At 42.9% G+C, this 20789-nt stretch overlaps 1 protein-coding gene across 4 annotated transcripts in view; it reads left to right on the forward strand.

Annotated features, from left to right (window-relative positions):
• Positions 1–20789, forward strand: part of PAQR3 (progestin and adipoQ receptor family member 3) — a 288454-nt gene that overhangs the window by 28009 nt on the left and 239656 nt on the right. For all 4 annotated transcript variants that reach the window (XM_053463288.1, XM_053463305.1, XM_053463296.1 and 1 more), the window contains exons 4-6: positions 10885–11040; positions 13651–13848; positions 20698–20788. In XM_053463288.1, coding sequence (XP_053319263.1) covers positions 10885–11040; positions 13651–13848; positions 20698–20788 — 445 coding nt within the window. The remainder of the gene's footprint in view (positions 1–10884; positions 11041–13650; positions 13849–20697; position 20789) is intronic.

The raw sequence follows: 20789 nt of genomic DNA on the forward strand, positions 1-20789 counted from the left end.
AGGTATGCTGCTGCTTCTACACCGAGGAAGAAGGACACGATTCTACCACTTGTAGTAGATTGAGGATGTTAGTCGGTATTGCTGCGGCTGCATGTGGCTCTTGGTCGGGGAAGTTCAACCTCTGACTCCAAGCAAGAAGGCGTCTGCTTGGACTGGTATATCGGTGGTCGTCTGACTATTACGTCTTTGTACATGCCTTTTTACCTCCGGTGTTCCCTCAGGCAGGGGAGCCGAGACGCAGTCCTCACATTCAGCCCCCTGCTCGTCCAGATAGTGGGTGCCGCCGGCCTGTCCTCTCAGTTCCTAGACGCGCGGATCGATAGATCAAAGTGGGGCACGCCTCATGACGCCATGAGCGCCATCTGCGCATGCGTGGACGGCTATCTTATGAATATTCATGTCAGGTGTTAAAGGGACCTTTATCTATTTCCCTCCTCCCCCTAATTAGATTGGTAGGAGCGTTTAGACGTTTGTAGTCCACATTGCCTGTGATAGTGCCTCTGTACTTCACTAGTGTTTTGATTATCTCTGAACCTTTTGGCTTTGTTTTTTGCTTGTTCCTGACTACTGCTTGTGACAGAATGACCTGTCATACAGGGCTTCAAGGTAGTCAGAGATGGCTCTAGCCTGGCTGCCAAACAAAGATAGCACAGGCAGGAACTCCATTGTGTAAACTCCATTAACAGGATTGCTGCCAATGGGAGATTCAGTAGCTAAAGGTTATTCAAGGTTGGGTTGTCTATATATACCTGTTTATCAATGTTAATGCAATTATGTGGATATATGAGGCTTTATTTTTCCTGCATATAGTGGCAGTACATATGGGTTGTTCTTTCCCCTTAGGACAAGCTTCTGAAAGACCAATCAAAAAGTAAACTCCTCCTCTCTTACCCATAAAAGCCGGCAAACTGGAAGAGTCCTCAGTTCTTTCTTGTCCCTTGTAGGGTGGACAGCTTTGTGGATTCTTCTGATGGTGCGGCACACGGGTTGTTGCCGGGGGGGGGTGAGTGTTTGGCTGCGGTTTAAACTTCCCGGGTGGAAGTTCCGTGCTGCGCGCCTCGTAACTGGCTTACAGAGCCAGGGTTCACTCTATCCTTTTTGGTTCCGGAGAAGGAGCATGTGCAGCTGTGTGGAACGAACGCCCGGGTAGCTATTCGTTCCACAATGATCCTGTAGCGCAATCTGAGCATGTGTGGGTCGGATCGCTTTTATGGCGCCAATTCTGATTATTTGGCAGCCTATTTAAAGCTGTGCAAACCTGACTGACCACAAGAGTGTGCGTCAGGTCAGGTTCCCGTGTCACCAAGCCCCCACACGGTTGTCTTGCATTGGAAGTGTTTGGTTGCGGTTTAAAACTTCCTGGGTGGAAGTTCCGTGCTGCGCGCCTCGTAACTGGCTTACAGAGGCAGCGTTCACGCTATCCTTTTTTGGTTACGGAGGAGGAGCATGTGCAGCTGTGTGGAACTTACGTCCGGGTGGCTATTCGTTCCACGGTGATCCTGTAGCGCGATCTGAGCATGCGCGGGACGGTTCATTTTTTGGTGCTTTGGCAGCCTATTTTAAGCTGTGGAAACCTGACTGACTACTAGAGTCCACACGGTTGTTTTGTATTGGTTTTAATTGGGTTTTAGCTGAATTTAACCCTTCGTCTCCAGAAACGGACAAGCCTGCTCCTCCTGCTAAAATAGCTGCTTCTAAAGCTAGATATCTAGCCTGTGCAGAGTGTAATATGCCGCTCCTGGACGGCTACAGAAAAATGACTTCCCAATAGTGTGCTGCGGACATCTTGGCAAAAGACATGCACTCATTCTTATGCTGTTCCAAGATAATTTATCCCAGACCTTTTAGCATTTAAAGATGCACCTGCACCTGAGTCACCTGCAAAAGGCATTAAAGGCAGCATCGTCTGACCGTTCTTCGGGGGAATGCTCTCGCTCATCTTATGATTCGGAGGATGAATTTGGATTTCCACCTCGAGAAATTGACAAGTTTATTAAAGAAGTTAACTGCGTTCTTCAGTTTCAACTGAGAGCAAAGAAGGGTCTCCCCTATTCCTCCCAAATTAGTGGAATTGATGCAGAGGGAGTGGAATCACCCCGGCAATCAAGCTTTTATTTTTAAGCAATTCAAGTTTTAAGAAGATATCTAATGGCAAGAGCTTCCAAAGGTAGAGGTGCAAGTTGCACAGTTATCTAAGTAAACCGCGCTTCCTATAGGTGAGATAGCGGGACTCAGAGACGCTATGGATGAGAGAGCCGAAACAGCCGTTAGGAGATTGTTTCAGGCAGCTGCGTTTCAGAGGTAAAGCAGCTTCAGCGGGAGCAGCTGTTATCAAGCCCTGTTGATATATGGAACGCGGATACAGCCTCTAAAGCAGACTTATGCCACCTGATCTTTGAACAAGGGAAGGCCTTCGGAAGGCAAGAGAGCAGGGGTTGCCTGCTACACTTTCAGAAAGCATGGTTTTAGTCTAAAAACACATGAATATTGGAGTGGTATAGACAAATAGTTTTTGTAGTCTACAAGATCAGGGTTTTTCACTCTTCCTCGCGACCACTTCCTGTGTTCCTCTTATCTTACAAAAAGTAAGAACAAAGTTTTGTCAGCAGCAGTGTTGAAGTTGTTAGTGAAGGAACAAGTGCCCTCGGAACATCACTGGAGAGGAGTGTATTCTTTAATTTTTTTTTTCTATTTAAAGACCATGTGTCATCGTTGCATCGCTTATCAACATTTCAGAATGGAAGCCATTATATCAGTTTCCAACATCATCCGAGAAGGAGATTTCATGGTCACTATACACCTAAAAGATGCGTATCTACACGTCCCTATGGCAGTTAGTTCCAGGAAGTTCCTGAGATTTGCTATAAGAACAAAGAATGGCCTGAAGCATTTTCATCTCAAATCTATTCTTTTCGGGTTTGGCTACCGCTCCTCTAGTCTTCACAAAGCTTCTCTGTCCCCTGGTGGCGCAGTTGAGACAGTTTAGACGTCATCCCGTATGTCAACGACTGGCTTCTCAAGGCATCCTGTCCAAGTCAACTAAATCACTGAAGACTTCAATAGCCTTTTTAGAACACGGATGGATCATAAACATAGTAAAATCTAATCTTACTCCATCCAGGAGAATCAATTTCCTAGGTTGCATTGTGGACTCTGTATCCCTCTTTTTGCACCTTTCTTCTCAGAAGATCACGCGGATCAAACCATCTGCAACGGTATCTGATTTGTATAATAAGGAAAGCAATGAGTCTCCTGGGTTTTTAACCGCTAACATCCCAGCAATAAAATGGGCCCGGTCAAGAATGAGGCCACTTCAGTGGCAGATCCTTTCCAGCTGGTGAAGTCTCAAGAGGAGTTAGATTTCTAAGATCCAGGTGTCGAGTGGTTCTCCTACAGCTCAATTGATGGCTTTGTTTCAACCAGCAGACTGGTCCATTGTCGCAACAGATGCGCCAGAGACAGGTTGGGGTGCTCACCTTTGGTTCCACAGAGCCCAAAGAAGATTGTCTCCAGAAGAGGCAAGCCAGTCATACAACTACAGGGAACTGAATGCAGTTTTTCTAGCCCTAAAAGTGTTCAAATCGTGGATTATGTTCCCCCAGGTAAGCTTCAGTCAGACAATGCGACTGTAGTAGCTTACCTCAACAGACAAGGAGGCACAAGGGCTTGAAAGCTTCAATGTCTTTGTTCGGAGATTATTATTTTTTTTTTCTTTTTGATATGGGCCCATAATCATCTGAGATCTATCGGCATGTCATGTCAGGGGGCCTTCAATACACTGGCAGACGACCTGAGCAGGGGAAGATATTCTCAGACAGAGTGGTCTCTGAGCCCAGTTATTTTTCGACAGGTTAGTCGTCAAGTTTGGGCGTACAGAAGTAGATCTTATGGCTACAAGACAAAACAGAAAACCCCTCTTTTTGCGTTTCTCTGCAAATAGACTATTCTCAGTTTCTAGGCGGACTAACAGCGATATGGCAAATCAACCTAGCCTATGTGTTTCCGCATCCCGCGTATCCAGAAGTTCAAGAAGGACAAAGCCAGGGTGCTTGCAATCCTTCCTTTCTGGCCAATCTGGGGCGGGTTCTCGGACCTGCTCCAGATGACGATTTGTTCTTGGGAACTTCCAGTATCTCCAGATCTACTGGGAAACCGCAATGTCCATATACACACCATCCAGATGTTTCGCTTAACGGCATGGATGCTGCAAGGCTAATTCTACAGGAGAAGGTATTCACAGTTCTATGGCCGGTCGGTGGTTAAATTCGAAAAGAATGTTGCCAGGATCAAGACTTCCATAGCTATCCTCCTTTTATTCCAGTCATCTTGCAGTTTCTCGAGAGGGGGTTCAATGCAGGTCTCCAGGTGGCTACCCTGAAGGGACAAGTGTCCGCCCTCGGTCACTTCTTGCTTTGGTCAGATCCCTTTTATTAGGCTTTTTTTTTTTTGCAAGGCTATTATTCTGGCTCTCTCGTCATCCAGTGAGGTCATTGTCTTTCATCAGGATGAAGTAGTTCTGCATCTCCGACCATTTTTCCTCCCTAAAGTCTTGTCGCGGACTAACATTAACCAGTCTTTAGTGTTACCCACCTTTTTTCCTAATCCTTCTTCTCCAGAAGAGATCATGTGGCATTCTTTTAATGTTGAAAGAGCTCTTCATGTCTATTTTCAACGTACTGCAACAGTTTGTGCATCAGACCAGCTGTTTCTTCAGTTTCATGGGAAATCTGCGGGCCAGGAGGTGTCCAAATCTACTCTGGCAAGATGGCTTGATGATACTATTCGTTGAGCCTATGTATCCTGTAAAGTGGATAGCATTGTTTGTCGCTTTAAGTACACTGAGCCTGTGAAGGGTCAAAACATTTTGCAATGTGTGTCAGATATGACAACAACACAAGCATTTCCAACAGCATCAATTTATTGTGTATCGTAGTAAATCGCGTATCCCAATGCTCAGCGACACCCAAAAGATCATTGTGTAGTAATGTATATGATTTGTGTATTTTTTTACAGTGTATAACACAATCTGTATCCTGTAAAGTGTATGTATCGACTCATATCAATGCGCACTCTACTAGAGCTATGTCCGATTCCTGAGCAGCTAACGCCTTAGCTTCCCCAGAAGAAATTTGCAAAGCGGCAACCTGGTCTTCATGGAATACTTATGTTAGTCATTATAGGCTAGACCTTTCTGCAGCTTTGGAAGCTGCCTTTTGGCCTTCATGTTCTTCAAGCAGTCAATGCATCTATCCCACCCATGTAAGGGATCTTTTTATATCCCATACGTACTGCCACTATACGCAGGAAAAAACAATAATTTCTTACCGTAAATTTTCTTTTTCCTACTATAGTGGCAGTACGTCGTTCCCTCCCTTATACGTTGGAGTGAGTAGTATTTCTTGTTGTTACTGAGGTTTGCCGGCTTTTATGGGTAAGAGTGGAGGAGTTTACTTTTTAATTGGTCTTTCAGAAGCTTGTCCTAAGGGGAAAGAACAACCCATACGTACTGCCACTATACTAGGAAAAAGGAAATTTACGGTAAGAAATTATTGTTTTTACATCAATAAAATGTCCAATTTGTTCTTCACAATCATGGTGGTCGTGACTACTTTTGTGATCTAAGACAAAGATCCATCTATTAGCCTCCTGATGGTCAGACAAAAGGGTTCATAGAGTATCTATAGCCCTAACTAAGCAACCCGTTACACCGCTGTTTGCCAACAGCCCTGAACCGTGCTATGTGACCCCGACTACTCTTTTGCCTGACCCTTGTTTATTGCTCCTGACCGCAACTGGTTCTGGTTCTGCTGCCCGCTGCCAAGTGATTCTGTTGCTCGCTGTGTACCCGCATTCTGTATTCGGCCTCTTCAGTTGCTGAGTTAAAATTAAAAAACAGTAAAATGTAAAAATAATTTCCCACTGATGTCACCAATGTTTCCAATTTGAAAAATGCACACGTCCCAAATGTAGCCTTTTAGCCCCCAGAAACCCGACAAACCCATGCATGTGGGGTATCACTGTACTCAGGAGATGTTGCTGAACACATATTGGGTGACAGTGACATGCCAGGAGCTGTAAATTCATACCTAAAGTATGTGTGTGGGGAAAAATACACACAAAAAAATAGTACTGCAAACTTTGAAAAAATGCTGGTGGTAAAATGTGTGCATGCAAAGAGTTAAAACACCAGCATTTGAAATACCCTGGGGTGTCTAGTTTTCAAAAATATATGGTTGTATAGGGCACACTGAAATGGCCAAGCTCAAACATGTACCAAATAGGGCATGGGCAGTGGATCACCAAATGTTAAAGTTTAACATTGAAAAATGTGCATGCCCCAAATGTGGCCAGACAAACCCATTCGTGTGGAGTATCACTGTACTCAGCTGTAATAAAATATATAGGGCCAATACAAACTTCGATCGGGAACAACACATAAATATGTATGTGCGTCAAAAATAGGCAGAGTCACTTAGATGCAAACAAAGGTGAAACATTTAATACGAACAAAAATAGACGAAGAATATAAAAAGTAGATAACAAAAATACGAAACAAGTCTTACAAAACCTTCGAGAGGAATTTAGTTCATGACATCTGTCCTATGCATTCCTGAGGATGGAGGGAGGGAGTGTTGGGACGTGAAGAGTCCGTGGATGGCAAGTACATCTTCTCTCGACCTCTCTTCTCATGCCTCTCCATGTCTTACAAAAGCCTAGCTTATATGTGGATTGGATAGTGATGTCAGTGTATTGGTCTTCACCTAATTGGGTAAACATGCTCACTAAGATCTTTACACGTCGAAACTAGGGCTGCAACTAACGATTATTTTAATAATCGATTAGTTGGCCGATTATTTTGTCGATTAATCTGATAAAAAAATACATTATTTTAAATTGAAGAAAAATTTACTGACATAATAATAAAAGCTACAAGAACCCAAACACAGTGTTTCTCAAACTAGGTTTTAATACAAAGTTATTAGTAAATATTAATTCATATGTTAACTACCGTATTTGCTCGATTATAAGACGACCCTGATTATAAGACGACCCCCCAAAATCTGAATATTAACTTAGGAAAAAAAGAAAAAGCCTGAATATAAGACGACCCTAAAGGAAAAAAGTTTTACCAGTAAATGTTAATTCATGTAAACTATTTTTTTTAATAAAAGCTATGATTGAGAAAAATATTTTTTTTTTGTTTTTATTTCTTTTATATTTTCTATTGTATTTTCCAACCTGTCCCCCAGTTACGCACATCTGCCCCCAGGCTTGCCACACCAATATGGCACTGTGGCCCATGATATGCCTTTTAACCCTCTATATGCCACTGTGCCCCATGGTATGCCTTTTGACCCCCTATGTGCCACTCTGCCTCCAGAAATGCCTTATACCCCTATATCCCATTCTGGCATTTAGGGGGTTAAAATGCATATTATGGGGCAGAGTGGCATATAGGGAGGTATAAGGCATTCCAGGAGGCAGAGTGGCATTAAGGGAGTTAAAAGGCATTATATAGAGCACTCTGCCTCCAGAAATGCCTTATACCCCTATATGCCACTCTGGCATTTAGGGGGTTAAAAGGCATATTATGGGGCAGAGTGGCATATAGGGAGGTATAAGTCATTTCAGGAGGCAGAGTGCTCTATTAAATGCCCCCTTAACGCCACTCCAGAAATGCCCTATGCCCCCATTTAACACACACACACACCCTATACCCCCATTTAACTAACACACACACACTCTCTCTCTCCCCCCCCCCCCTCTCTCACCCCCCTTCCCCCTCTCTCACTATTAAATGCCCCCTTAACGCCACTCTGCCTCCTGAAATGCCTTATACCTCCCTATATGCCACTCTGCCCCATAATATGCCTTTTAACCCCCTAAGTGCCAGAGTGGCATATAGGGGTGTAAGGCATTCCAGAAATGCCCTACACACACACACACACACACACACACACACACACACTTACTTACTTACCGGTGCTTCCAATTTCCTGGTGTATTGCCGGGGCAGCGGGTTGACGTCTCATTCCGCGGCAGCCGGAAGGAGGTGGAGTTGGCAGCGGGGGTTTGTATGCGTCCGTCGCAAATACCTTCCCCGGCTGTCAGAGATCAGGAACTCTGGAACAATGATCTCTGACAGTCGGGGAAGGTATTTGCGACGGACGCATACAAACCCCCGCTGCCAACTTCACCTCCGGAAGCACCGGTAAGTGTGTGTGTGTGGGGGGGGCGACGACAGGAGGATCCAGGTCCCCTGCAGCGGTGCGGGGGATCTGGATCTTAGTCTCCTAATCAGACCTCTATTTGAGGTCTGATTAGAAGACGACCCCGATTATAAGACGAGGGGTATTTTTCAGAGCATTTGCTCTGAAAAAAACCTCGTCTTATAATCGAGCAAATACGGTATTTTTCATATTTAATAAAAACCGAGAAAAAAAGCCTTGTTTAACCCCTTAAGGACAATGGGCGGTCCCAAAACCCATTGAAAACAATGCATTTTGAGCCCGTACATGTACGGGCTGTCATTAAGGGGTTACATTTTTTTATTTACCAAACTGCCCCCAGTTATGCACATCTGACCCCCAGCTTGCCACTCTGCCCCCATATATGCCTTATACCTCTTATATGCCAGATTCCACTATGGGCCCCGATATGCCACTGTGCCCCCTGATATGCCTTATACTCCTTATATGCCAGTGATATGCAACTGAGCCCCCTGATATACCTTTTACCCCCAGATTTGTTTTATGCCCCCCTGATATGCCTAATATCGATATGTCTTATACCCCCTATATGCCACTGAGCCCCCTGATATACCTTTTACCCCCAGATATGTTTATGCCCCCCTGATATGCCTAATATCCATATACCCCCTATATGCCCTTAAAATTCATAATACCCCCCATACACCACTATAACTCACCCATACACCACTCTGGCTCCTCCCCCTCCCATACACCACTCTGGCTCCTCCCCCTCCCATACACCACTCTGGCTCCTCCCCCCTCCCATACTCCACTCTGCCTCCTCCCCCTCCCATACATCACGTTGGCTCCTCCCCTCCCATACATCACTTTGCCTCCTCCCCCCTCCCATACTCCACTCTGCCTCCTGTGAACCTCCGTTTCTGACAAGACACCAGGGAACCGGGTAGAGAGGCAGAGTGGTGTATGAGAGGGGGAGGAGCCAGAGTGGTGTATTGGAGGGTGGCTCCCATACACCCCTCTGACTCCTCCCCCTCCCATACACCGCTCTGCCTCTCTACCCGGCTCCGTTACTGAAGGCACTTTCACTGCAGCTTCATAGAAGCCACAGTGTAAGTGAAGGGCAGTAACGGAGTCTGTCTGTGCGATGCAGACCCTCACCGGCTATCAGAGAGGATGATTCTCTGTCAGCCGGTGGGGGTCTGCATCGCACAGACAGACTCCGTTACTCACCTTCACTTACACTGAGGCTTCTATGAAGCTGCAGGGAAAGTGCCTGTCAGGAACGGTGCCGGGTAGAGAGGCAGAGTGATGTATGGGAGGGGGGAGGAGGCAGATGGGAGGGGGAGAGAGACGGAAGTGAGAGACCGGCCGACAGTGAGGGGAATCCAGGTCCCCTGCAGCGTAGCGGGGGATCTGGATTCCGGTGTTATAATCCGATCTCTGTTTGAGGTCGGATTATATAAGGAGAGGAGTTTTTCAGAGCATTTGCTTTGAAAAAAACCTCTTTTTATAATCGATAAAAATCGATCCGATTAATCGATAATGAAAATCGTTGACAAAGATTTTCATTATCGATTATTATCGATTTTATCGATTAGTTGTTTCAGCCCTAGTCGAAACCCTATTTTAGGTGGTCACTGTACATATACTGTAATGCCCTTTTAGAGTTACAACTATACCATGCATTAGCAAGTTACTATCCTATCTATAGAATGCCTGTTCAGCAAATCCTTCATTCTATATTTAAGGTCAAGGAAACCCTGAAGCTTATTATTGAAACTTATTACTGTATCTTAATAATCATTTATTTATGAACAATGATTACATATCTTTGACTACTGCCTATACCAATAATTATATATGGTCCATTCCTTAATTGAGGTTAGAAAATGTATTAGAATCTTTTACATCAGCAGATGTTGCTGAACACATATTAAGGGGGGTTGTGTGACAGTGACAAATACCAGGACCCGTTAATTCATACCTGAAGTAAAATGTGTGTGAAAAAATACTAGCATTTGAAATACCCTTGGGTGTCTAGTTTTCAAATATATGGTTTGATGGGGTAAATTGCATTGGCTGTCTTCAAAGATACCCATCATAACACATGGGGGGGAAGAATTACCAGATTTGGAAGAAATGGTTTTGAAATAGCCAAAACTCAGGACAAATAGTAGAATCTATTTAGCAGTTTTTTCATTAGCTTTTATAGATGAGTAAAATATTTTTCACGTAAAAGTTACAAAAAGTCCTTTTTTTCTAAGTTTTTCACCATATTTTATACTTTTTTTATAGTAAATAATATGATACAATCACAATGACAGCTAAAGAAAGCACTTCTTGTGGTGAAAAAAACAATATATAACTTGTATGGGTTTAGTAAACGGGAAAGAATATACTGACAGCTAAACACGGGCCGTGCAGAAATGTTTTCACAAAGGGTACAAAAAATAAAATCAGCCATTGTAACGGAGGGGTTAATAATCATCGGAAGCATAAGAACACTGCCACGGCGTACGTGTGCACACTCACCTAGGTAGAGTAAGATATGTATATGCGTGCATTATTCATGTTATCCTTATACAAAACAATTGACATCTGTCTCTGGTAATGTAAATGGTAGCTTTAACTGAGTGTGTTTTATTTTCTTGTTTTATGTCGTGCATTATAGGTGTGTATGCTGTGCTCAGTTGGATACCACCTCTTCTGCTGTCATCGCTCAGAGAAAACCAGCCGACGATGGATGGCATTAGATTATGCTGGCATTTCTATTGGTATCTTGGGTTGCTATGTCTCCGGAGTGTTTTATGCTTTTTACTGTAACAATGTAGGTAACGTTTTTCAAGCTCTCATTTAACATATTCATTCACTGAAAAAAAAAAAAAAAACATTTGTTTCCTGGCTTAAACCGATAATGATATCACACTGGTTTACAGTTGTGCCCTAAGCAAGGTTTTACTTTGTGTTCTCCAGACCTTGAGTGTTATTTATCTTCCTAATGAGCACTGCTATGAGCTGAAGTCCACATAATTAACATGAGTGAATTTCCATATTAAAAATAATGAGCGAAGGGACATTTGAACTCTTGGCTTCTGCATATCCTGTTTGAACATGCTTTGCCAACTGCAGCCACAGCATGAGCATTTACGCAGCAGTATTTCAAAAAGAGTCTTTTATGGGACAGACCAAGTGAGCCATTTGGGGTTAATAAGAGAATTGAATGGCTCAGTGGACTGTCACAGAATATCTGAACTTATTATATATAGGACATTGATGTTTGTTTAAACCCATTCCATTGCACGATGGGTCTTTCGCAAACAAAGTGATTGAAAAGAACTGTAACCTTCTGCTGAACTGGCAGCTGAAACATTTGATAATGTCTGATAATGATTCCATTTTATGTTCCCCTTTACTATTTGAAATGTATGTGGCAGGGATTCAGGAGGCCAACAAGGCAAAAAAAAAACAGTGCTGCCTACTAGTGATCAGTGGCGGAACATCCAGGGTCGCAACTGCGACGGGGCTCTGGAGTTCCGCCAGTCAGGGGGCCCAAGGGGTGCTGAGCGGTCGTTTTCAGCAATTGCTCAGCGTCCTACTGCTCCCTGCCACCACCCCACCTGCAGTGGTGGGAATGTGAGGCGTCTGTCTTGGTGCCAGCGCTTCACGCTGAGCACCAGCATATGATGTCATGTGCCGGCGCTCAGCAGTGAAGCCGCATGCACCGCGGCAGAGCAGCAAGAGAGAGGCCTTGCGCTCCCACCACAGGACTGCACGGTAAGTGGCCTACAAAGGGAGGGGGTAGATAGTGTGAGAAGGGGGGGAGGGGTAGATATTGTGAGAAGGGGGGAGGGGTAGATAGTGTGAGAAGGAGGGGAGGGGTAGATAGTGTGAGAAGGGGGGAGGGGTAGATAGTGTGAGAAGGGGGGAGGGGTAGATAGTGTGAAAAGGGGGGAAGAGGGGTAGATAGTGTGAAAAAAAAATCATGTTTAAAATCATGCACTGGGGCCCTGAAGCTTCTAGTTACACCCCTGCTAGTGATGAAACTGCTGAAAACATAAAATTTGCGTAATTCTGGTCATTAATGACCTTCCATAACTTTGCATTCAGTTTGGCTGCTCAGTTTTGGATGTATTATTTCAGTAAACAATCAGACACTTTAAAGTAGCTTTGAGGTTCACAAAGATTTAGCTGTGTTTAAATTAAATGATTATTCTGAATTTGTGTTTCCAGATTAATTAGAAAATGTGTGTTTATGCAAATCAGTTTCTTATGTGTCACCTTCTTGCGTAGGTATGAGAGTGCATGTGCGCTTTAATTATTCATGTTTCTAACTCTGTATCTCTCCCACTCTTACCTTATCTAATGTAACATTAAGTTCTTTACTTTTTAAGAGAGGGTGTCTCTTGGGTTTTATTCTTTAAATGTCAATCATCTAAGATATATGTGGTTGGTAAAGTGGATCTATAATCCATATGTGGTGGCACGTCTCAATCCCTTATTGCAATAATCAGCAGCCATGTCCCCTACCTAGTTGGGTGTGTTAAATTGTAACTGAGAGACTTTCCTCTATAGTGGACATTTTGCATGTGTAGTTAAACATGAGGACGTCCTTTACAAAGCAGATAATTCTGTTGATGAGTCAGAAACAATTCAGCAGCTTCTCTAGTATTAAAGTAAAGGGAAAAAAGTATGGCAGAGTTGATGCATGTAACAAGCAGGTTATTATGCTTGTTTGCTTTTATAAACTATTGGAGTTGTAGCTCTCAAAATCAGATGCAGCTGAGTTGCAAAACTGTTAGAAATATGTCCCTTACCCCATTTAGTTTAATTTACTTGTAATATTTGGTTTGGCATATACTGGGAAATTCATTTATACCATTAAATCATGTGACGTGATCCACATTTTGCCTCAGTCTACTCATCTACAAATGGTTGAACCCAAAGTCACCTAAAAATGACTATTGTAAAACTATGAAAAATTATCCTGTCTTCCAAGGGCCTCTGAAATCTACTTTAATTAGTCTTATTAACTGAACCTATAATGTAATGGCAGGGTAGCTGTACCTACTTCACAAGCATTGTAACATTATTTTCTTTTAGCATCTTGATATATTGGCTAGTCTGTAGCTAGCCTAAAACTAACTATGTTCTGTTCTGTTATAACCTTCTTAGCCCTTAAGTGTGTAAATGTCTATCACTCATATTTGCTAAAAAGGATTTAGTGCAGTGTTCTGTGGTCTTTTTGCCATGTAAACAAACAGGAATATTTTATTGTTTACTATAATGGTAATAATTTTAATTTTGCACACAAATCACATTTTATACATAATTCCAGTTTAGTTTGAAACAGATTATAATTATATGCTAAGTAATCAGTCAGTAATCAAGATTATAATTACATTTACCTTTGCTAAATTTAAGTTATGTCTTTTTACAGTACTGGCGACAGGTATATTTAATCACTGTGCTGGCCATGATCCTTGCAGTGTTCTTCGCACAAATTCATCCTAGCTACCTTACCCAATCGTGGCAAAGATTGCGTTCTATCATCTTCTGCTCTGTCTCTGGCTATGGAATCATTCCAACAGTTCATTGGATTTGGTTAAATGAAGGCGTCGGATCTCCTATTGTCCAGGTAAATAAAGTAGAGTTATTTATTCCATAAGACAGGCATTCCCAGGAGATCTGCAGTTTCAGTTCACCAGCATCAGTATGTACGATGAAGGGATAACAAAGTTCTATGGCATGCTTCTATTAACAAACTTCTATTGGCATGCCAGCTCATGGAATGGGGTGGAGCCAAGAATCTCTGTAGACTATTTGAAATAGATCAAAAATATGCTGGTGCATATGCTGTACGTATGCACACACACATACATGCAGAATATAAAAATGCATAGGTAAATTTACAGTCGTGAACAAAAGTTTTGAGAATGACACAAGTATTGATCTTCACAAAGTTTTCTGCTTCAGTGTTCTCTAATTACAAGCATTTCACAAGTGTCAAAGGATTTTTTTTGACAATTGCATTAAGTTTGTGCAAAGAGTCAATATTTGCAGTGTTGACCCCTCTTTTTCAAGACCTATGCAATCTGCCCTGGCATGCTGTCAATTAACTTCTGGGCCGCATAGTGACTGATAGCAACCCATTCTTGCATAATCAATGCTTGGAGTGTATCAGAATTTGTGGCTTTTTGTTTGTCCACCAGCCTCTTGAGGATTGACCACAAGTTCTCAATGTGATTAAGGTGTGGGAAGTTTCCTGGCCATGGACCCAGAATTTTGATGTTTTGTTCCCCAAGCAACTTAGTTATCATATTTACCTTATGTCAAGCTGCTCCATCATACTGGAAAATGCTTTGTTCGTCACCAAACTGTTCTTGGATGGTAGGGAGAAGTTGCTCTTAAATGATGTGTTGGTACTGTTCTTTATTCATGACTGTGTTGTTAGGCAAAATTGTGAGTGAGCCCACTCCCTTGGCTGAGGAGCAACCCCTCACATGAATGGTCTCAGGATGCTTCAATGTTGCCATGACACAGGACTGATGGTAGCGCTCACCTTGTCTTCTCCGGAAAAGCTTTTTTCCGGATGCCCCAAACAATTGGAAAGGGGATTCATCAGAGAACATGACTTTACCCCAGTCCTCAGCAGTCCAGTCCCTGTACCTTTTTCTGCCCTTCTTGACACCAGGCCATCCTCCAAAAGGCTTCACCTCACTGTGCGTGCAAATGCACTCACACATGCCTGCTGCCGTTCCTTAGCAAGCTCTGCACTGGTGGTGCAGCTGAATCAAATTTAGGAGACAGTCCTGGCACTGGCTGGACTTTCTTGGGAGCCCTGACGCATTCTTCACAAGAATTGAACCTCTCTCCTTGAAGTTTCTTGATGATCCGATAAATGGTTGATTTAGGTGCAGTCCTACTAGCAGCAATATGCTTGCCTGTAAAGCGTTTTTTTGTGCAAAGGAATCATGGGAGCACGTTTCCTTGCAGATAACCATGGTTAATGGAGGAAGGACAATGTTGTCAAGCACCGTGCTTATTTTAAAGCTTCCAGTCTGTTATTCTAACTCAATCAGCATAACAGAGTGATCTACAGCCTTGTCCATGTCAACGCACTCACCTGTGTTAAAGAGAGAATCACTGACATGATATCAGCTGGTCCTTTTGGGGCAGGGCTGAAATGCAGTAGAGCGAGTTGCAATCCACATTTGATTATTTTAAATCTATGGCCAGCTCCCAGCAAGCCCAAACTCAGACTGGGTCTCCCTAAACATGATCCTTCCCTCACTCAGATCCAGAACATTTTCTGCCTCAATCCTCAGATAAAGAGAGGGAGATCAAGGAAGAAAATTATTTTTTTCCAGTGGAAGAAACAGGACGGTGCATGACTCCCTATTGGCTTTGATATCCGAACAGTGGAATCATCCGGCTAGGAGATTTGCCTCTTCTAATAGACTGAAACATCTGTTTCCATTTGAGGAAAAGGATTCAGAACTGTGGGAAACTCCTAAAGTAGGTGCTGCCGTGGCTAAAGCCACTAAGAAAACAGCTATTCCCCTGGATGAGTCATCCAATTTCAAAGACCCCATGGATAAGAGGGTAGAATCTGAGGCAAGAAGGGCCTTTGAAGCGGCGGCAGCAAATATCAGACCAGCCATTGCAATGGCATCTACATCTAGAGTTAGGATGTGGTTGCAGCAGGCCATAGAGAAGACCTTTCCTCCATTCCAGGGGCAGAACAAGTGGCCAGGAATATCTCTGACACCTGCCTTGCTGTTGATTTCTTATCAGATGCGGCTATTGAGTCAGTTTATGCCTCAGCTAAAGCCACAGCCTTTTCAGCAGTCACCAGGAGAGCCCTCTGGCTCAAACCATGGTTATCGGACAATGCTTCTAAGAATAAGTTATGCAGTATTTCGTTCCAAGGCAAATTCCTTTTTGACAGTAACCCAGATGAGATCCTAGAATCTACTACAGGAGACAAGAATGGTCTCAGAGGAGAGCACCACCGCATTTTAGATCTAACCCCTTTCGGCCTTACAGGAAAACAGCATCATATGGATCAAGAAATGAAGACCCTCAGTCCTTTCTGGACAGGTCATACAGAGGAAGATATCAAAGAGCCAAAGGAAGGGGAAGAGATGACAAGCCAAAGAAATTCTGACTACATGTGGAACCAAGTTCTCCCAGCAATGGTCTCAGATTACTTCAGACCCATGGACTTTACGTATTATCCGTCAGGGTTACTTGATAGAATTCAACCAGCGTTAATAATAAGTCTAAATCTAGTCAACAAATATATCACGTATTACAGGTTCCAGATGGAAACCTTCAAGCCAACCACAGAAATCATTTCACAAGGAGACTACATGGCTTTGATAGACCTTCAAGATGCTTATCTCCATATTCCAATATACATGCAACATCAGCAATTACTTCGTCTGGTGTTTACATCAAGCCAAGGCATCCAGCATCTTCAGTTCCAGGCTCTACCTTTCATTTTGGCATCCACGCCACAAATTCTTACAATGATTATGTCAGTAGTGTCGGCCTTCCTCAGATGGCAAGGGATCAGAGTTACCCCACTACCTGGATTACTGGCTAGTTGCAGCTTCCACTAAACTACAATGCCTAGGCTGGCTCATCAACTGGCTCATCAACTGGGAAAAAATCCTGATTATCTCCAACTCAACTTATCTGCTGCTGGCCGGCACTTTTGCTGGAGCTTCTATGACTGAGCACCGGAATTTTCATGTGACACTGGCGTTTAATCATAGAAGCCACGGCAGAGGAGCCGGCAGTAGTGGAGGTTGTCTGAGCATTTGCTCTGAAAAAACCCTTATCTGATATTCGATAAAATCGATTGTAGGGGGGCAAAGCAGTTCGTATTCTTTTAGACAACGTCACGGTAGTGGGTTATATCAACAAACAGGGAGGAACTGGAATCTTCAGGCCCTTGCTCTCTAGATATGTTTATGGGCAGAATGAAACCTTTCTCACTTGTCAGCAGTCCATATCAAAGGTTCTACAAAGATACAAGCAGACTTCCTGAGCAGACAATCTGTACTTCCAGGCGAATGGAGCTTGTGCAGGGCCATGTTTCAGATGATTACAGGCAGATGGGGGTCTCCCGAAATAGACCTCATAGCATCAAGCACCAACAAGCAGGTTGAGAATTTCTTCTCCCTTTCACCCAGGGGACATCTAAGAGGACTGGAGGCCCTGTCCCAGAGGTGGAATTTCAAGCTAGTTTACATATTTCCCCCTATTCCATTTCTTGCGAGGGTTCTGAAGAAGCTCTTCCAGTTATACTCATTTCCCAATACTGGCCAAATAGAGCTTGGTTTACCGACCTAATCCAACTGCCCTTTCCATCTTCCCTTTCAGGAGGACTTACTTCAACAAGGACCTGTCTGTCACCCAAATCCGGATCATCTAAAACTGACTGCATGGATTATGAAAGGAAGATCCTACAATCCAAAGGCCTGTCCTCGGCAGTCATAAAAAACCCTGATTGCCAGTAGAAAATACTCTACTTCTGCTAAATACCAGAAAATTTGAAGAACCTTTCTCTCGGTATAATGTCCACCTATCCTCTCCTGCTGACATCCACTCTGTTCTTAATTTCTTGCAAACTGGGTTTGACGATGGCCTCCAACCAGCCACCTTGAAAGTACAGATAGCTGCTCTCAGCAACTTTCTAGATTTCCCTCTGGTCCAACATCCCTGGATAAAGAGATTTTCCAAAGGAATCTCTAGATTACGACCTTAATTTGGTAAGAGTAGTCCTCCTCTTGCTTTGAACCACTGGAAGATGTTTCTCTCAGGCTACTCATTCTTAAGGTCGTCCTAGTGGCTGTCACTTCTGCCCGTAGAGTTGGGGAACGTCAAGCAATGTACATGAAAGAACCATTCCTACCCGTTGCAGTGGTGTTGAAACTTTCACCTGAATTTATTCCTAAAGTGTTTTTTTTTCTCATTTCCATATGAATCAAAATATTGTGTTGCCCTCCTTTTGCCCTGAGCCTAAAAGTTCTAAAGAACGTGAGCTCCATACGTTAGACCTTTGGAGAGGTATCCAGATTTGCCTTGCTAGAAGGAGTTCATGGAGAAAATCCAGTTCCCTGTTTACTACCTTTTCTCGTAAAGGGAATAAGGTATCTAGAGCCTCAATCGGCCGCTGGATCAGAGAAGCAATTTCTGAATGTTATGTCTCTGCGGGTTTGGAACCTCCCCACAAATTGAGAGCTCACTCGTCAAGATCAGTTTAGACATTCTTGCCAAACTTGCATGTTTAGAACCTTTAATGATTTGTAAAGTGACCACCTGGACTAACTTCCACATATTCTTCCGTCTCGATGCCAAGTCCTTCAACAAGCAGTTCTCCCATCCCTTTCTTGCTTATTCTCCTTTGTGCCACCTGGAATGGCAAGGGAAAATATAATTCTTACATGGGAATTCCCTTTCCTTGTCCAAATCCAGGTGGCACATATTCTTTTCCCTACCCACATTTGTTGTTTTTTACATGTTTGTTCTGAGTAAGTCTTTTTAACTAACTGGGGATATGGGGAGACATCTCTCACCTTCGTGCCACCTGGAAATGGACAAGGAAAGGGAATTCCTAGGTAAGAATTCTATTTTCTTACCATTTTCTGTGGGAACCTTGGTGACTGAAAGAACCTTCGTCCAAATGTTGGGCATACATTACCATGCTGTACAAATTAGAGTCCTTCCCCTCTGGTTGAGTCTTGATTTCCATTGCCCTCCAAAACAGTGCATTTTACTGGTAGAAAAATCTTTAGCCAAGAATTAGAATCCTCCTCTGATTCCTTCTGGACTCCCTACTCTAGAACATCAACACCTTCAAACAAAAAAAAAATCTTTTTGGGGGGCCCACATGTTCACAAAACACACCTTCCACATCCAAAGTAAGTTTGGTGGGGGGTCAGTTGAGATTATTCAGTGAAGTCCTATACAAATCATTCTAGATTGTTGTCTTATGTGTTTGTAACACATAATTCTAAAACCTACCAGTAACTGTGGTTACTAAACCTTGGTGGTTGTCTGTCTTTTCTCTTTCCAAAGCCAGGTGAGCACTGCTGCTTCACAGTATACTGAATAGTCCTAGCTCTCCAGTTAGCTTAGTAAGTAAACAGTACCTGTTTTGCAAGGGGAATCGCCTCCAATAACCACATCAGAATTGATTAAGGAGTAAGTAACTTTATCCTCAAAGAATGAAGCTACATGGGTGCAGATAATCTAAAGTAAAAGTTCTTGATAAGGAATCTTTAAAAGGGCGCATCCGGTCAGAGCTTACCCACTTTCTAAGCCACGGTACAAAATGTTTCAGCAGGCACTGCCCTGCACAAATGCAAGATTTTCCACAGGAGCATTTGTCATTCCAGCTATCACTTCTAGTTCTTGGAAGATGTGTCAGGACCTTCTTAAATTACCTTCTTTTGCGTAAATAAAGGCATCATTTAGTTTTACCTGATGAGTATGTAATGCATCAGATCCATATCCTGTCCACTGCGAAGAAACCTCATGAATACATGAGAGCTGACCATGAGAGTGTGTTTACCTTATGTGTTAAAAGCACTCAATCGGTGGACCCCCACTCTTTCTATTATATATCTCTTTTGTATAACCTAGGATGACTTTTATTGTAAAATTCCTTTTCAAGTATGTCCTTTGGTAGCATACATGGTGCTTACATGCATTCTGCTTTGGTTCCTTTATAACAATACTATTATTATTATTTATTGTTTTGTATAACATCATCATATTCAGTAGCATTCTTCAATGGATAGACATGGCATACCAGTGGTATCTAACATAAAAATTTGACTTACAGAGTGAGGATGACCCTGCTCAAACAAATTTACAGATGAGAAGGGATTTCCTTTTTTATATTCTGGTATTTCTCGCTCCACCTTAGCATAGAATAGCTTACTTAACTCTGTGGCGTTTGAATAAAATGCTTTTAGCAGTACTACTCAGTTACTCTTTACATGTTGCATTGTACGAAACAGTACATTTATTCTTGGGTCTTTTGGAACCATCTGAGGGATGGTCTATGCTGAAAGAAGTTAATGAAACAAACTGCACGGTTTGTGTGTAATACAGATATCACGTGTAGGTTTTCCATCTGTCCAGATTTTTGTATAGCATTCCTTACTTTAGATCTGTTATTAGCCCTCCTATGGACAGTTCTGCCCCAACTAGCAGCTAAGAGCACCCATGGAAAAGCAACTGCGCACTGTGAAAGAGCCAGGTTTCCCCATTAGCCAGGTACTTGTAGGTATGAGTGTTTGTGTACCTTCTACATTGCATGTGTATTGAGTGTGTAAATTAATTTATGTTCATCCACACACATACCAGTCTCGGCAAAATAGATCATATTCATATTTGACTGTACAACATGAACTACTCACAAAGCTTCAGGCACTTAATGTGTATTTGTTTTTATTTTTAATTGCAGGAGTTTGCACCACGTGTAATTATTATGTACTTGATTGCAGCTGCCGCTTTTATCTTCTACATTTCTAAGGTTCCCGAAAGATATTTTCCTGG

The sequence above is a fragment of the Spea bombifrons genome, chromosome 1, assembly GCF_027358695.1.
Source record: "Spea bombifrons isolate aSpeBom1 chromosome 1, aSpeBom1.2.pri, whole genome shotgun sequence".
In the NCBI taxonomy this organism is placed as follows: domain Eukaryota; kingdom Metazoa; phylum Chordata; class Amphibia; order Anura; family Pelobatidae; genus Spea; species Spea bombifrons.